The 17,788-nt window shown below is 43.8% G+C and overlaps 1 protein-coding gene across 1 annotated transcript in view; it reads left to right on the forward strand.

Annotated features, from left to right (window-relative positions):
* Positions 1 to 9,742, forward strand: part of LOC119453478 (sorting nexin-8-like) — a 29,486-nt gene extending 19,744 nt beyond the window's left edge. Inside the window, 4 exon segments of the mRNA XM_037715512.2 lie at positions 1,587 to 1,655; positions 3,145 to 3,237; positions 3,509 to 3,664; positions 5,229 to 9,742. Of these exon segments, the coding sequence (XP_037571440.1) occupies positions 1,587 to 1,655; positions 3,145 to 3,237; positions 3,509 to 3,664; positions 5,229 to 5,306 (396 nt within the window). The 3' untranslated portion in view covers positions 5,307 to 9,742.
* Positions 9,743 to 17,788: the final 8,046 nt, after the last annotated feature.

A 17,788-nucleotide genomic window follows, 5' to 3' on the forward strand; every position in this document is an offset into this window, starting at 1 on the left:
TACAAATTTCGAATTTTTGGTTGACCCGCTATGTTTTCAATGTATTTTAAAGCCGCTTACCAATTGAAACTGCACCATTGCGTTAATTCGGTTAATTCATACTTTTTGCTTGTCCGTGCCAGGAAATATCTGCTGCTTTTGTCGCTTCTAGCTGAACATTTGCGTTTTGTCGTGAACAGTCGCAAATAAAGCCGATTGCCTACCTACACGTGTCAAAATGACCAAACCGCGTGCACCAACAATCGCGTGTTGAAGGAGAATAAAAAAAAATTTTTAAAGAAGAAAAAAAACGAAGCCACTGAGGCGACTGAGGCAGTAGGCGCAGCATGTACAAAAATTGATGCGCATGACCCTCGGCCATCTCCGTACGCCAACGTGTTTTATTGTTCCATATCATCGGCTGCTCCGCCATTTGTATCATGCCACCTCAAAGGAAGTATTGAACTCTTTCTGTAAAGAAATTGGCTGCGGGGCAGAGGTGTGCCACGTACAGCATAAACAGCATGGCGTGTACGCCGGTGCGATATCGGATGCTATGACAGTGTCACTCTCGTTTTTGCGCAATTGTCCGTGCGAGACCATGTGCATTACGCCTGTTTCACGACCATTTGGAACAGCAGCTCAAGCGTTCCTGTCGACGCGGCCAGTGTCGACAAGAACGCTGCACCACGCGCTGCCGCCACGCAATGCTTAGGTTCGGCGGCGCTTCGTTTACACGTTGCTGATTACGATTCGCGGTAACATTTTACCTTTTGAACATCACTTTTTTTTTTCGCCGGAAGCGCCATAGATAATGTAATTTTACGGCTCTTGTGTGGCTGACGCGGTCGCAATGCCGAGACCACAATGTCCGAGACCTTCGCAGAATGGCAGCATGCCGCAGTAGTTTCCGAAATTTACGCTTCCGGCCAACTAGAACACTTCGCTTTCGCTTGGTGAATAGTCATGTCCCGCTGGTAGTAAAAATATAAGAAGCTCGAATAAAAAATCGCGGCAGCGCTTGCAGTTTCGAAATGACAGGTGATCGGAACCGGCTGCCGTTTTGATAGAGCTACACGACACCGCACTTCGTTATTTAGGTGGGCGTTTCTAACATGTTTGCAGCTAGGTGCGGGAACGCACCGGGAACAAAAATGACACTGAAAATCTGGTTTTCAGACCAAAGTGCTGCCTATTTATAACCCCTGCCACCAGCTTACTGGGCAGTTAATTTTTAAGCAGTTCTTAAGGGCGAGTTCACATATGAACTACTGATATAACGACCATTTTTTGTGGAACTATCGAGTTTGTTAAAAGTGGGTTCGGAATGTATATTGAATATGTGAATGTTTCATTACAACACAAGTTGGTATGTTACCCCGAGTCACATTTATGAGAACTTCTGATAATTCAAGCAAAACTGCCTGGGGTCCGCTCGAGTTGGAATTATCGAGAGCCTACTGTATATGAAAAGAAACTCTACCAGTGTAGGTACATGTGCCGGTTCTCTTTAGTGTCCTTTAATGTGCACTGTGTCTGTTATTCCTTACCGACCAGGCCCAGAACTTACCAAAGTGCGTTTCATCTTTTCCCGAACTCTGTTCCAGTCTCTTCATGAAGAGGAGGAAGTTCTAGAAGAGCTTAATTTATTCCTGGACCTCCTAGTTGCTTACAAGGTCAGTTGAATGTTTATGAATTATCAAATTTGTGTATCCATTGCTTGCCAAATTATAATGAAGGGAAGCTGAAGAGATTTTGAGCATTGAAAACAGTGATGTTCTTTGCTTTTTGTGGATGTTCCAGCATAAATTGAGATCCTTCAGATCAAACATTTGAGCTGTAGCATGCTTTGAAAAGCTTGTGCATGCCCTGGCCCTATCAGGCTGACAGATCAAGGTGTGATGGCGGCTGTGCAGTCCTGACATCATTTCCATAGAAGCTATTGCCTCTGATTGGCTCGTACGCTTTGATTAGGTGCAGAATACTTGTAATGATATTCCCATCGAAGTAGACAGGAAGTTGCCAGATTTGGACGCACGATTTGCTTCAGTTCCTGTGCAGTTTTTAGCAGATTTTGCTGTTTAATTTCTAAGGTACAAAAATGACTAAGTTTAGATCAAAATCTCTTGCAAACAGTGCTCATTTCTTTTTTCCTTCTTTTTTTTTTGAAAGCTGTTAGTTTTTTAATTGCTGAATGACAGCTTTAAGTTATAAGTGTTCCTTTTGTTCCTTCCTTTTGTGCCTTGTCTCTTGTTTGCGCTTTAAAAAGTTTATCAAGTATGCACTGCTAGCTTTTCTCTTTTTACAATGTGTTAAAAATGTGTTTTGGAACTCTTCCATGACAGAGTTGATACTTTCTGTATCTGCTGCTGAAGGCATCAAAAGCATAGACAACTGGAAAGCACTGTTCTTGAGCATGTAAAAGTTATCCTGCCAGAAGGTGTACTGGGTGATGAGAGCGTGCTGCTCAGCACTTTAATGATTTTGTTTCATTATGATTAATGAGGCATGAAAGTTGTGTTTAACAATAACACACCGGGTTCATCTTACATGCAGCCCTAAGCTCACTGTTGGGACTAAGCACCTCGCTCCTTGTTACATATTGGACAGCACAGTTTAGCTCAGCATCCTGTGTTAGCATTATTTGAATGTCAAACTGCAAGCAGAGGTGGTATACCGTATCTCCACGCCTATAACTAGCATCAAACATTTGAAGAAATAATGCCTGAAGTATTGGATGTCACAAATTATGTCCCTGAGATTAGACTTCATGGAAATGTTGAACTTGTTGCTGTGAAGCCACATCTGAAGCTAAAGGTGCGTTGCCATGAAGTTGTACGTGAAGGAAAATTTCAAGATCATTCTTGATAACATTAAAGCCGTACCGAGCTTCTGAAGGGAGCAGGATTGAAAGCTGTGGTGACTGATCATACAAAACAAGATTCATTTTGGAGCTTTGCTTTGTGCCGAAAATTTTGCTAGTCGATTTTATGAAGGTTCAGTCGTACACGGTTATTTGCACAAATGTCTTTTTTTTTTTATGCTGTAAATAGGGTGCATATTGTCAGGGGTGGGTTATACACGTGAAGGTAGGGTACACATGTGTACACTAGCATATTTGCTGTATGACCCTCTTCTGATCCCCTGAAAACACTTTGTCAACAGGCGTTGTGCGATCGTCACGAAAGCGGTGTTGTCCTTGGTCACCACAAGGCCATCAATAGAATGGTGAAGAAGTCCTCAAACTCTTTCGGAGGTGTAAGTACATGAAAATTTATTGTTAATGGGCAGTCATGTTAAGTGATGGGATTACAAGTTCCCGCATCAGCATACAGCATAGCTGATTTTGTCAAAGCTGAGGATTTATTCTAAATTTTAAACAGGCTTATAAAAGTGAGCTCTTGTATGTGTCAGTTTGTGCATCTCTTCTAACATACATAATGATCCGGTAGGAAATTGCAGCTGTTGCTGTGACTGTATTGTGGATTTCCGCAGAACTTCAGTTGTTCTTTACCTGGTGTTATCACAGGTAGATCCAATGAAGCAGGCGCAGGAGCTAGAACACCGAACACAGTTCTCTCTGCACTGCGTCCACCTGGAGAGCCAAATGGTGTACGCCCACATGGAGGCACTGGGCAGCATCACCCGCGCCCTAGTCCGCATACAGGCTAACGGCCATGCCAAGGTGAGGGAGCTGTCGTACAGTGCCACTTACCTCCGCAAGGGCTCCACAATTCGGAATGCCCAGAGTGCCTGCCATTGAAACTAAAACGTCAAATTTTTGCTTTGGCTGTATATGTTTCCTTTTTTTTTTTTTATGCCACATGTCTGCTACAATAACTATGTTGCCGTGTTTGTTGCCTGGTTTCACGGAGAGCACTAGTCGAGCTGCCATTGTGCAGCATTTATCCTGCCATCTTCAACACTGAAGTACAGATAGAGCGACAATCATCGTCAAGCACAAAGACAAAAAGCTTGTGAACTTACAGAAGTCTTTCGTATGCAAAAGATGCGTGATGTTTGCGTTTCGGAGCCGTCTATCTCTGTTAGATTGTGAGATGCAAATGCTTAGCCATTTATTCCATGTGACCTAATGACATGCACACACAGATGGTGTCTTCCTTTTTTTTTTGTATTTTTCTTAATAAATTTCAGTTGTTAGACAGCACTCGTCCTGTGTTCTTCCCTTCTTGTGTTGGCGTCGTTTTCCACGCTGATCCAAAGAATGCAATAGCTGCAGTAACCTCACAAATTTTGCTATTATTATGGAAAGTTTATTGCCAAATTCTCAAATAAAATATCTGATTTAAGACAAGTCTTCAGTTCGTATTTTGAAATTTCAAATATTCGGCTACCTGCCACAGTTGAGTGGCTAGGATGTTTTGCTGCTGAGCACAAGCTCATGGGATCGATCCTGGCCATGGCGATCACATTCTGATTGGGGCGGAATGCAAAAATGTTTGCATATGCTCCATTGAGTACGCAATAAATTCGTATGATTAAAATAAATCTGGAGCTCCCCACTGTGGTGTGCCTCATAATCAGATTGTGGTTTTCGCACGTAAAATGCCAGAACTTAAAAATTTGTCAGGCTGTAATCGTGACTATGCCGCTGGTGCCCCTCATGATTGGGAAAGAGGAAATTGCTGCTATTTATCTATTATTGTTCTTCGCTCCAGTGCTTGAGGGACACAGCAGTGAATGATTTTCTCATTTAGTTTCTTGAAGAGACAGTATGCTAAATTCTGCAAGTAGGCTTTCCCACGCACCTAACTCGCTCTGACCAAGTTCTGTTACTAGTGATGTTGCAAACCGAGAGAAGCATTTGGAAACTTCGGTGGTGCTAGGGTGCTGGAAGTGACCGAGTATGTGGCACCGGTTGGCATGGTGGTGCCTTATTTACAATTCTAGACTAGGGCCCACCGTCTCAGTTAACTTAGACAAGACATGCGGAGAAGTACACTTGCAAGTGTCACGTATTGTCTATAAAGTGTTGCTCCACCCACTGCGGTGGCTCACTGGCTGTGGTGTGATGCTGCTCAGCACAAGGTCACGGATTCGACTCCCAGCAGTGGCGGCTGCATTTCAATGGGCAAGAACCCCTCAAGTACTGTTCTTTAATTGGGTAGTCAAAGTTAATCTGGAGTCCTCCATTACGGCGTATCTCGCAGCCCACTGTGCAGTTTCAGTGCAATGAACCCCATAATTTAAAGCAGTTCCCCCTTTTTCTCTCTTTGCACCTTTTCCAGCTGGGAGCCCTGTGGAGCAGCATGGCACCTGCTGTGGCAACCATGGTCCCGAACGCAGGAACTCAAGTGCCACAATGAGTAGTACACGAGACCAGCTGGTGTTGTCGTTAGGCCCCCTCCCGTCATTTTGCTGGCTTCAGGGAGCATTCCACACAAATAGCCAAAAAGGTGCACAAGCTATCAACTGCAGATGTGTGAACTCTCTTCACGCTCTTCGGGCAGGAAAGACACTTCAGGCAGTGTCCACGGTTTGTTTCAGGCCTCGGGACAATGGCGCAAAACGTGTGCGATCGCGAACTGGATGATGCGGCTCTCGGGAAAGATGCAGAAGAGTTACCGTATTTTCACGCATATTTACCAGCACTAGGAATTTGGCAAGCTTTAATGCTTGGAGTGCCGAGTTTCTTTTTGGAGCTGACACCCCCCCTGTTGTTTTTTTTTTCCCTCCAATATTACAAAATGAATGCAGCAGTTTATTTTCAGTTATTCAGATGGGAAAGAGTGACTCGGATAGTTGTAAATGCACGCTTAATATGTTCCTCACATTTACACCTTTGTGTTTTATCTCCTACCTAGTTTGTGTTGATGAGCGCATCTCCGCTATAGTGCCGCAGTGTCAGGGTCAAAAAAAGAAAAAAACGATCTGTAAAGGTATGACAGTTAGCAAGAATACTCAAAAGTGGGGTCCTTGCACTACGGCACAAATATTCAAACGATGAAGCGCTGCGGTAGCGATCAACAAAGATTGACCAAATCGAGAGAGATGAGAAAGTATGCTTCCATGATTATAGAACAGATGGCGGAACTACCTCGGAGATAGGCAACTTCGTGTTACTGAGCACATCCGACTGGAGGGAGTGGAGAACGTACCAGTACGTCAATCGCGCCGAAAAGCTTTAAGGGCGAAGTGCGAGCATGGAGGTGTGACATCATGGCAGTAAACTTTGCCATTTCCGTGGAGAGAGGAGCAGTAATGACGGAGTACATAAAATATAAAATTGTTTTTGGTGCTCTGTTTTGCACAGAACTTTGCGAATGCCTTTTTGTAAGGATGTGAGTCATGTGCTGTTACTTGCATGGCTTATATGAGTGAACTTGCTCTTTTCCAAGTGTTGTACAGTGGTACCTCGATATAATGAACACGGATATAACAGATATTGCATATAACGAAGGCATTTTCGTGTCTGATGCAACTTCGTTATGACGAGTTTCAACTGTACCTGGTGGTGCAGGTTATATGTGCGAGAATACGGTAACATTGTGAAAGATGTGAATACCTTGTCGCCTGCGAACACCCCAAGGCCCAAAGACTTTGCCTTTTTTCTTGTACAATGGACTCTCTTTAACACACTGTTTAGCAAAATTCATCAAGCACCTGTTCAAGGACCTTTGTTAGGTTTCTCATAGATTTAATTCACTTTGTTAAGCAGGCTTGTGATGCGTATTTTTCCAAGGTGCTTTCATGTTTGTTTTAGACGGAGTCCATTGCAGTTTTGTTAAGTTTGGAATTTTCACATTTTCACTCCATTTTGTAGGCATTTTCATCACACTCCAAAGTCTTTTGTACGACTTGAGACACATTGCTCTATCGTCCTGGCGGTGATGTGCAGAGTGCTCCTCTTTGGGCAGCATTAAAAATGTTGCACATTGTAGATTATTAAGGTGCCGTAGAACAAAAATCAAATGTGCCTTGGTTCAAGTTCAAAGTAAAATAACATTTAAAACTTAGCCGTTCATTGCACAAAGTGAACAATGTGCCTTGAAATAAATTAACGTGATGGAACTTCACCACTGTACTCGCGGAACTCAATTTTTTATACGCAGTATTTGTTCACATCTTAGATGCTCACGTAGAGTTTAGAAGTGAAGTGCAAATGTTCACTTATAGTTTCTGAGTAGTTCTTTTACATCGGTACATCTAATGAGCTGCACTTACAAGGAAAGCTGTTGTTCTTGTCACCTTTGCCAAACAAGGTGATTTAGCAGCTTGTTGCAACTCAACTGGCACCAAAATATGCCGAGAGTCTTGTTGTTCTGCACCTTTCCTTCCGCAGGGTTCGTAGCAGTTTTCAAAACTCTTTAGTACCATCTAATGCCAAAACGGCATTTTGAAGGACTTGCATATCCTCAGATTTCGTTTCTGGCTAAGCATGACAGATTTTCTTTGGACACCTGGCCACAAAGCTGGTGCAGTCTAAAAGTGAATCCAGCTTAATCGTGCACGTCGGGAGATGCTGGCTGAGTTGCTACATCTGTGGGAAGTGAAAAAAATATTGCTTGTGGTCGCTAGTTTCGTTTTACAGCTTTTAAATGTCATAAATATTTGAAAGGGGTGGCTTGAAGGCCTGTGTATATGGGAGAGGAGAAAAAAGGAGGGACGAAAGATTGCAAGGAAAATTATCAGTCCCAGTATTGGATTGCCCATTAGGGACAGTGTTGTGACACATGCTCTATCACTGTTCTGTACTGAAAGATTAAGTATTTGTGCTGAATTTGATTGTAGTGAGGACACTTCCTTAACATCTGCTCAACTGCTTTTCGAACACCTGCATAGCCTGCTGAGCAGGTGACCATGGTGTGGAGTCATGCTCCTTTAGAGTCCTCAGCTTCACCATTGACCTCCATTCTGGAGTTGTCCAGTTCCTTGCTGTGTTCATGGCCCAAGACATGGTTGGTGTGGCCTTGGACCCTTCTAAGCTGTCCAAGTGGTGTCTATTGAGTAGCGATGTCATTTGGCCAACATGTCCACTGTTGGGGCACAGCCAGTGCACGCATTAGGGATAACGCTGCTTCAGTCCTCGATAATGCTTTGACGTGGTCCTCAAGCTGCTATGAACCCTGCTTCTCACGTCCTCGAAATCAAGACAAACTTTGTCATTCTGTTTCGCATTTTTCACTTCCCCTTGATGCTGGGTCAAGGCATGGTCGCAACATCCACGGGAGTAGAAAAAAGTCTGAAGAGTTCACATTTCTCGTCATTTAACGTAGGAATGGAGTCTGCAGGAAAGCCATTGCCTCATGCTCGGCGTATGGCTCAACTTGGCGTGCGGTGGGGTTTCAAATGGTGCAATACAGGCAGAATGGGGATCCGTGCAATGCTGCAAGGTGATTTTGGGGAACATTCAGAGATGCCTTATAAAGGGACAGTGAAGAGAAATATCAAATTTAGCTAGATTGGTAGGCTGCACTGCAAAATTTGCATTTATATTGGTCAGCCTTGCCTCAGGGGAAGGCTTGGTAAGCCAGAAAGGATGTGATAGACAGGTGCCAATACCAGCTCAAAACTCCAACTCCAGGTAACTTCACAGATGTTTAGTGCCAGAAGCTGATCATTTACTGAGAAAGACGGGTTACATTGCATTTGAGCATGAGCGAAGTCTCTCTCGCCCAGCAACTTGTCTGGATTTCTCCTGCACATAAAGTATGAAGATAAGCCAATGTGCTAGAATATTTGCGACAACCTGCCGACAATGTCGAAGTGCAGTGTGCGCGCGAAATTCAAATGGAATCTAGGTTTCGTTTGCCCCAACTAATAACGTATATTTTCCTGAAATACAGGTTCGGAAAGGATACTGTGCCAGTCTTAACTAATTTCGTATTTCTCTTAATTGTCCCCATTTAGTGTATTCTTACAGAAAGGCTTGCTACAGCGATATGAGTAGTATGCAAGAGGCAAACGTATGCATACACTGTGTGACAAAGCACTTCCTTGTGATAATAAGCATAGTGTGAACGCTGACAGTTGTTGCAGTTGTTGAAGGGACATGCAAAGAACAGACGTTGGGGCTATTTTGCATGCAGTTTTCATTCTAGCCTATAGGTACTGCCATATTGTACTGTAATGTGTGCAATGTAGTGTTGAGTTCACATTCTTTCAAAACACCGGATCTGCGCATACAATTAAAAGATCAGCTGTAGTGTGCTGCGGATTTGTTCTTACAGCTAAAATTTCTGCTAGGAGCTCATGGTAACAGTGCTCCAGTGCTTGATCAAAATCATCTCTTGAAGAACTGTTGAAGCTGTATTACTATTGATGGCTGATGGGCTCTGGAATTAAATTCTGTGAAGTGTGTGTGTGTGTGTGTTGAAAAGAAAAAATTTGAGAATCCTTGTTTAGATATTTCCAGTAATGACAGAATGTGGCAAATTATTCACGGGCATGCATAGCAGTCAAATCTTATTGCTAGTTGCCTGAACAGCTCCAAAGGTGAAAATGGTCTTTTTTTGTACAGGGGACAAGTTATTATGCATTGTTAAGGTGCTGGTTTCACTAATGGTTTCGTGCAAAAATGCAGGGAAATTCACAAAGGAAACATGCAAATTGAAACGGGCAGTGCAGACTGACCAAAAGATAAATGTCGGTTTTTACCTCCTGCAACGAACATTCCAGTGCTGTGTTTTCTTTCAAACAGTGTACGAGTGAAGTCTATTGCTTCTCCTATGTCCAGGTTATACCATAATACTATATTGCACAGTTGCAATAAAGAATTTACATATTTTCGAGTTGACAAAAAGTCTCCTTGTCGAAGTTCTTTCATATATCATTGCAGCACTTTGCAGGAGCACATAAATGACAGATGTTTGTCTTGAATTCATCTTGACGGGATGTGGTAATGCCACCTCAGAACTTCCACTCAAGTTAGTGGTGACATCAGTTGGGCAGCGTCATTGTAGGGCTTAGTTATTTGTACACCTGTCACACAGGCAGTTTTTATCATTGAAGGGAATCTGCATTGAAGCTTTTAAGCAATAGCGGGAGTATGGTCTAGACAGAGTACTAGATTGAGTCATGTGCAGTGGTGGAACTGCTCCTACATTTGCTCCAAGCTGCTACAATGGACAAATCCATGCTTCTGCAAAAGCCTCATTTTGGCAATTTCACCATATCTACTCGGAAGAGTTCTTGTGTAGGTCTGGTGGCAATAATTGTGAAAACAATTAGCTCTTCTACTGCTTTGTAGTCCAAGTTTGGTAGCGCATCAGTATTTCCGGTTTTTTCAGTATTTCTCGCAGAACAATAAAGTTGGATATGGCTTCACAAGTGCAGCGATTCCGCCAAGTCAGTGGCTTCCAAGAGCAGTAAATGTTGCCCGTAATCAACGGCAGTGACTATAGGAGCAGAGGCATCAGTAAGTGTAATCAAGCTAGGGCGATTCTGATGCACCTGTGAAAAAAAGGCAAGTGAGGAGAATCAGGATAAAATTTTCAAGGCATGAAAATAAAATGTTCAACGTCCAGAGCAATGAGATGCTGTTGAAAGTCAGAAGAGGCTCAGAAGCACTTGCAAGTTGAGAGGAGTGGAAGGCGAAGAGAACAAAAGCAGGCCGCTTGCTCCCTTATTCAACACCTACATTGTGAACAGAGTCATTGCATGGCAGTTAGGAGTGAATGTGTACAACATTGTATGCAGTTACATCATCCGTCAGCTCTGCCAATACAAGTTGTTCAGGAGTACATTGAAGGCTTATATTTTTTTGTATCTCTTCTTTGTTTCCTGCGTGCCGTGCATTTCTACAGACAGTTTTGTGCACTTTGTGCCTCATAGGAATCCCAGTCATGGATTTTTTTCCTTCATGCACGATCCCAGAGTTCGCGCTGCTGCTGGCTCTGCAGGTGCTGAGCACGTGAGGTCATCTTGTATGTCTGATGGGGAGAGATGTTTCTTAAAACAGTGCCTCTTAATTACCCGCCAGCGGTGGCTCAGTCAGCTAAGGCGTTGCGCTGCTGAGCACGAGAACGCGGGATCAAATCCCGGCCGTGGCGGCCGCATTTCGATGGAGGCGAAATGCAAAAACGCCCGTGTGCTTGCGTTGTAGTGCACGTTAAAGAACCCCAGGTGGTCAAATTAATCCAGAGCCCTCCACTGCGATGTGCCTCATAATCAGAACTGGTTTTGGCACATAAAACCCCAGAAAGAACAGTGCCTCTTAAAAATGCAAGAAGGCGTGAAGCCTCGTACAGGAAGTGCGCACAGGCTTTTAGTATTAGAATTTTCAGCTGTTTCCATGCCGTTCATCAGTGTAGAACTTTGCACAAACACATCATCACGCCTGATCTACGCACCACGCTTTCCTGCTTGTAATGCCCAAACTTATTGAGGGGCCCTTTCAGGGGTTCCCAAACAGGCTAGACGATTTCCCTTTGCACTTTCTCGATCTCTGCTAGCTATGCCATCTTGAAACAGCCATATTTGTCCTTGTGTCATTGGAACGCAAGTCTATGGCCCGATTGGTTTTGTCGAGAGGAAGCCTCGCTACTGCACCGACAAAGGACCGGATCTGCACATCAAACACTTTCTGTGGTAGTGCCCAAGCTACCGTGGTGAAAGGGACACTCTACTTGAGTACTTGTAATAGAAACGCCTCCCACATGCGTCTCTTCAACACCTCGTGTTTCTGTAAGGATCTGCAATGAGAGAGGCGCTTGGGTGGAGCAACTGCTGCCCTCATATCGCCAGGCTGAACCCACCTGTAGCTTACAACACACCACCACCATGTCTCTAATCGCATACCGTTGATAACAAGGTCATCGTCGCACAACGTATAGCTCCTGTGCACAGGAAAAGTACTGTGAAGGTTTTACTTGCTGCGAGCTTCGTGTAGTGCCACGAAAGCCAGTAGAACAGGCTGCATATTTAATGGACTGACCCTTTTGGGAACCTTTCATTCAAATAGCACGAGACTGTTCATTCCTGCTGTACTGTTAGGATAGTCTGGGCCTGTTGCTAGCTTCATGCACGCTAATTATTCGCACCACGCATGCGCAGCCAGTTTAGCTGGGATGCAGATGGTAGGCATAGGCATTGCGAGGCAGTTTATTGTGTTGGCAACTTACAGTGCGGTGGCACAGTGCTGAAACACTATTATGTAATTAATAACCCTTTCTCGTTACTGTTTGAGTCGTGTGACCTGCAGCTTTTGCACACGGTGTTGGCGTAGTGGTTGAAACGTGTTGAGCACAAAGTACACACGAAGACAAGTGACAAAGAGCATTGGTCAGTGGATTTTTTTCCTTCGGTTTCGTCACTGGCACGTACAAATTCTTGGTGACTGCACATGGTGTCTTCCAGAGAGCATTCAGCATTTGTAAAATGCAAAGGAAAGCTGGTTATAAACATTGCCAAATGCAATCAGCAGGACTTGCAAGAAAATATTTGCTTTTATTTACAATGCAAAATTTTTTCCATGTTTTTGTGGTGTGATTGTAATGGACCTCATAGTGTTTAAACTGCTCTAAAAACTCGTGCAAGGGTTCGTGCCAGAAAGGTGACTGTGCACACATTTGACTTTCATATCTTAAATGGCCAAACCAAGGTCGCATGGCTCACCAGTGTGTACGTCAATGTGCCTGTACACACATGAGGTACCTTTTCTGGAAATCAGTCCTGCTACCAAAAGCACTGTTCAATCGCAAAGCTCCACTGGTTTGGAAAAACCATCCACACACCTACAATCTGTTCCACCTGTACACTTGCATGTATATATTGTATCACTGCTAGTTCCAGCTTCTTACTTTGACTTCTTTACATTTGCATAGCCTGAAATTAGAGCATAGTTTTGCATAAGGTGGCTGAATTTGGAGGTTGGATAGCCACCACCAGCTGCTTGAGTGAACTTAGCAGAATAGCTGACAATGACAAGCAGTGCTGAAGTCATGTGGCACGAGAAGCCAACTGGACATTTTGTTTAACTTTTTGCTGAAACATTGCACAGCTTGAAAAACATGCGTTGTTCTTAATGGTGTTAATACAAAGGCCTCCACAGAACGTTCTTTCTAGATCTGAGTGGTTGTGTCACAATAATTGTGGTTAAAACATATTTGTGGGTTTCTTTAATACTGAAAAAAAAAAAAAAGCAATTGTTGCTTGACAAAAGTGCACAGCTCAGAAGCCCTGCTGACCCTGAACGAGGCATAAACTCGAGGAGCCTGCTTGCTGTTTCACACAAAGCATATGTTATTGTTTTTCGCATTCCAACTTAATGGCAACAAATGCGAAGCAAGCATGGAACAGAAGGCCTGGAGATGCAATAAACTACCTGAGCAAGCAGTGTGGATTTCTTTCTCAATAGGCAAATACAGCTGTGCGGGATACATCTCAGTGACATCATGGAGTGATGGCACCAGCTTGGGCCCGATTTTTCAGTGAAAATGGACTACATTGTACCCTAAGAAGCCAAATACTCCGACGTTTACTACGCTACAGTGGCTCAGAAAGGTTTGCATTAATTTTTTGTTCTGGTAATCAACCTTTTACTGCAAAATTAGCAAAACTATACTTCTCGAATGCTTTATGTCTTACCTGATTTAGTATGTCACCTTCATGACCCTTCTATCATCTATGCATCACAAGGGTGGGCTTTCCACTCAGCTAGACAGTAATGTGACATTAAAAATGTGGGATAATCTCAATGTCACTAAGCATGAAATTGTGCTAGCTGTCACTGTATTTTACACAGCAATGCTGCTGCATTTTTTCCGCTTATTTTAACTCCACAGGAATGAGGCTAGTAATGATCACCTCCTTCCCCCCCCCCCCCCCCTCAAAAAAAAAAAAAAAAAAAACATTTCACTCGTGCAAATTGGGTAATGCTGTTCAACAATGCTACATTGAATGTCAAGCAGCCAAATGAAGCGCAAGTGGAGAGCACTTGTTGGGTGTTTTATTTTGAAGCATTCATCCAGCTTGACAGAGTCAGTGGTCAATGTATGAGCTCAATTTTCAACAAGGGGCATTCTCCACTACAGATGCAATTATTGGTCTTTACAGGAGCATAATTTCTCTGTAGATGTTGACCCTTGTGAACTAAGAGCTGCTGTAACAGAAAAGACGAATAGCTGGGTGGCTGAATGTGCTGTAGCAGCAATGCAAGACTGAATTCGTGTTTCGTATCACAAATTCCCCCTCAATTTATGCTTGTTTACATAACTTATTCGCTTTCGTGTAATCTGATAGTCTGGTAAACTACTCCACAGTTTAATTGCTTTAAACTCTAAAACCATTTTTGCATAATTAGTGCACTGTATAAGAAGTAAGTGCGCACTAATTAAGAGCAGAGGTAGAACACAGGGCTTCTAATCTGAAACTTGTAAGTTCGAATCCTCGTCCAGTTCACTACATTTTTTAGGCACCGGAAAAAAAAAAAAAAACACGAAGACCAGTGGGGCTACACTAGTGCAGGTGCACCCAAATGAAGGCCCACTAAGTTTCAATGTGACACTTCCCCAACCGAACAGGAATTGGCCTCCCTGGTGCAGTATTCGGCCACTACCTCCTTCATGGCTCTTGCAATTGCCGTATTTGCATGATTCTAACGTGCACCTTTTTTTAATACAGTGGCCACTCAAATTTGCATGTGCATTACAATTGTAACTAATTCTGCTCAAAATCAAAAACGAAACCGATTCTTGCAAAGTAGCTAGCCACGTTGCCATTCAACCGGTCGTCTGAGAAAGCGACGCTCGGAGACATCGCAAGTTGGGTCCATGGTGCATGGAATGCATAGGGTGCCAAGAATCTCTGAACCCAGACAGGCCGCCACTGGAAATTAACTGAACCTGGCAACGTTTAACACGCGAACCCTCTAGACTGAAACTAGCTTAGCAGGGCTCTGAGAAATTATGAGGCATTGTATTGGCCTTAGTGTGGTTAGAACTAATGGTGAGACTTATGCAGTGCTAACATCCACGTCCTCTGCTACAGATGTCTTCCAGGTAAAAGAGAATATGAGGTAGGATTTCTAATTCATGAGGACATAGCGGGCAACACTGATCAATTCTACAGCATTAATGAGAAGGTAGCAGTCGACCTTGATATAACGAACTTCAATATTATGAAGTATTTAACCTTTCATACCCTCTTGTCCATAGAACACCATGTATTTAGAACGTCAATATAACGAAATTTCACTGTCATGGCCAAGGAATATTGATACAATAAATGGAAACTTCTGCAGACGCAGATTGTCAAATGATTGCATTATATACAAGCAGCTGCTTTCGAACGCGCCTCTCAGTTGGCGCACCGCGCGACGAGAGCAACCGCCGAAGTTCCGTATGAAGTCCAAGTGCTATAAGATCCAAGATGGTGGCTTCACGGGGGCCGCCTTCCCGTGTGATGAAAGGGAAAGAGGGAGAGGGGGAGCTTGTAATGCGATCAAGCGCGCGCGGGGTTGGGGGAAGTAGAGGCATACGCAGCCGCGCACCCTGTTTTAGAGGTAATCTGCCGCAGTGGACGTGCCGAGATAGCGTGGCATCATGCAAGCTGTTTTCCCGCGTGTTAGCATTAGAGATTGCGTAATCTCGAATTGCGGAGTCACGTTGAAACGAGAGGCAGATGAAGCATTCGTTCCTCGCTGGCGGCACTTTCCATGATAGCGTCGTCCCAGTGCGGGTGACGCTATCAGCCGCGGGGGCAGAGTGGACGCGACGCGAAAACGTGGCTGGCTTCGCTTAATTCGTACCGCCGATGGGAAGATATTGTCGATGTGGCATGAAACCGCATCATTCGTCGCCTACTCCCTAATGAATTGTTTCCTCATTCAAATTTCCTTTTTTCGATTGCCCGATAATGGGGAAAATTTTGCAGCCCATTTCCGTGTTAGAAAAATCGATCGGCAACTGTACTTATTTTCATATAAGGTGAAATTTCAATACAATAAAATTTTGATATGACGAAGCAAATTGCCAATTTTACCGACTTCGTTATAGCGAGGTTTAACTGTAAATCTACATAGGAAATATATATTAAAGGTAGTACAACCCTACACTCCAACCTACAGTCATGATGATGAAGAAATATAAGTTTTATGAAGACGTTGAACTAGCAATGAGAATGGTGCAAACTGTGTACTGTAGTCATGGGTGACTTCAATGCAAAAGTGGGGAACAATTGGCTGCTACGATTCTAGGAATAGTAGAGGAGAGATGCTAGTAGTTGTAGAAAGGAATAGACTGAATAGTGAATCTGTTCGAGAAGTGCAGTAACAGGAAGTGGACCCAGAGAAGCCCTAATGGAGAAACAAGAAATGAAACGAATTTCATACCCTCCGCCGATCCCAGCATAGTGCAGGATGTAGAAGTGTTAGGTAGGGTAAAGTGCAGTGACCATAGGTTAGTGAGGTGTAGGATTTCTCTGAATTTGAAGAAAGAAATAATAAAATTAGTCAAGAAGAAACAGGCCAGCCTAGACGCAGTAGGGGTAAAAACAGACCAATTCAGGCTGGTGCTCGCTAACAAATATGCAGCTTTAGAATACGAAGGTGAAGACAACATAGAGGTAATGAATGAAACCGTAACTAGGTTGATCTCGGAAGCAGCAATTTGAGGCACTGTCTTTGAAAAGAAAAGTTAAAAATCGGCACATTCTACCGATGCTAACATACTGGGCAATAACTTGGAGGTTAACAAATAAGCGTGAGAACAAGTTAAGGACCGCGCAAAGAGCGACGGAATGATGTTAGCTGCAATGTTATGAGAGAGGAAGAGAGCTGTGCGGATCAGAGCGCAAGGGAGATAGCCGATATCCTAGTTGACATTAAGAGAAGAAAATTGAACTGGGCAGGCCATCTAATGCATAAGGCAAGTAACTGGTGGGTCATTATACAGAATGGGTGCCGAGGGAAGGGAAGTGCAGTCGAGAATGGCAGAAAACTAGGTGGGGTGATGAAATTAGGAAGTTGGCAGGCACAAGTTGAAATTAGCTAGCAAAAGACAGCAGTAATTTTAATATCGCTAGGAGAGGCCTTTATCCTGTTCCCAGTGGACATAAAAATAGGCTGAGGATGTATCTGATAAGCTGTGATAATCTTAAAAGGGCCCTGAACCACTTTTTATTGAAGTCAAGAAATAAATTTAAAGTGAAAGTAGACAGTTTCAGAAATACTTTGCCGCAATAAGTACTTACATGCGTTCAGCAGAAGCGGAGTTATTGACAATCAAAGGTCGTGTATAAGCCGCTTTGCGGCGCTCCTTCTTCAATGCCTTGCGCTGCAAAGGCTATAGCGTGGCGGGGCACGTCCACAATGCTCCGCCTACTGCACGTCACCATGGCGCGCACTTAAAATTTCATTTTGGATGTTCACATAGATGCCAATATTTCCAATCTTGATGACTACGACGCGCCAAACACGTTTGTCCTCGGAGAGCCGCAGTGCGCTCAGCAAGCAGACTCGTCACAGCACCCCGCGGCATCTACGCTACATAGCAGACCTGAGCTACGTGCAACTGTAGCGCGTGTGCACAGCATTTACTTTGTGCACGACAGGGCTCGAGTTGCCGCATGCGCTGATATGCTCCTGCCTGGCCATCTTACATGGTGCAGACTAGACTGGCTTTGCCCTGCACTAGCTTGACGGACGGATAGTAGCCATATCCAACTTGCACACTTTGAAGCTGTCAATAGCTCAATACGAAGGAAAGTCTTCCGAGGCATCTAGCCAGGAGCTAACAGGAGTGAGCGCACGCTGGCAAGCATGTATGTGGTCTGACATTAAGTTTTTCATGGTTTGAGGCTAGTTGAATGTTCTAATCTAATCAAAATTAGGAAGACCGAACGGCTGCAA

The sequence above is a fragment of the Dermacentor silvarum genome, chromosome 5 (assembly GCF_013339745.2).
Source record: "Dermacentor silvarum isolate Dsil-2018 chromosome 5, BIME_Dsil_1.4, whole genome shotgun sequence".
NCBI classification, from domain to species: domain Eukaryota; kingdom Metazoa; phylum Arthropoda; class Arachnida; order Ixodida; family Ixodidae; genus Dermacentor; species Dermacentor silvarum.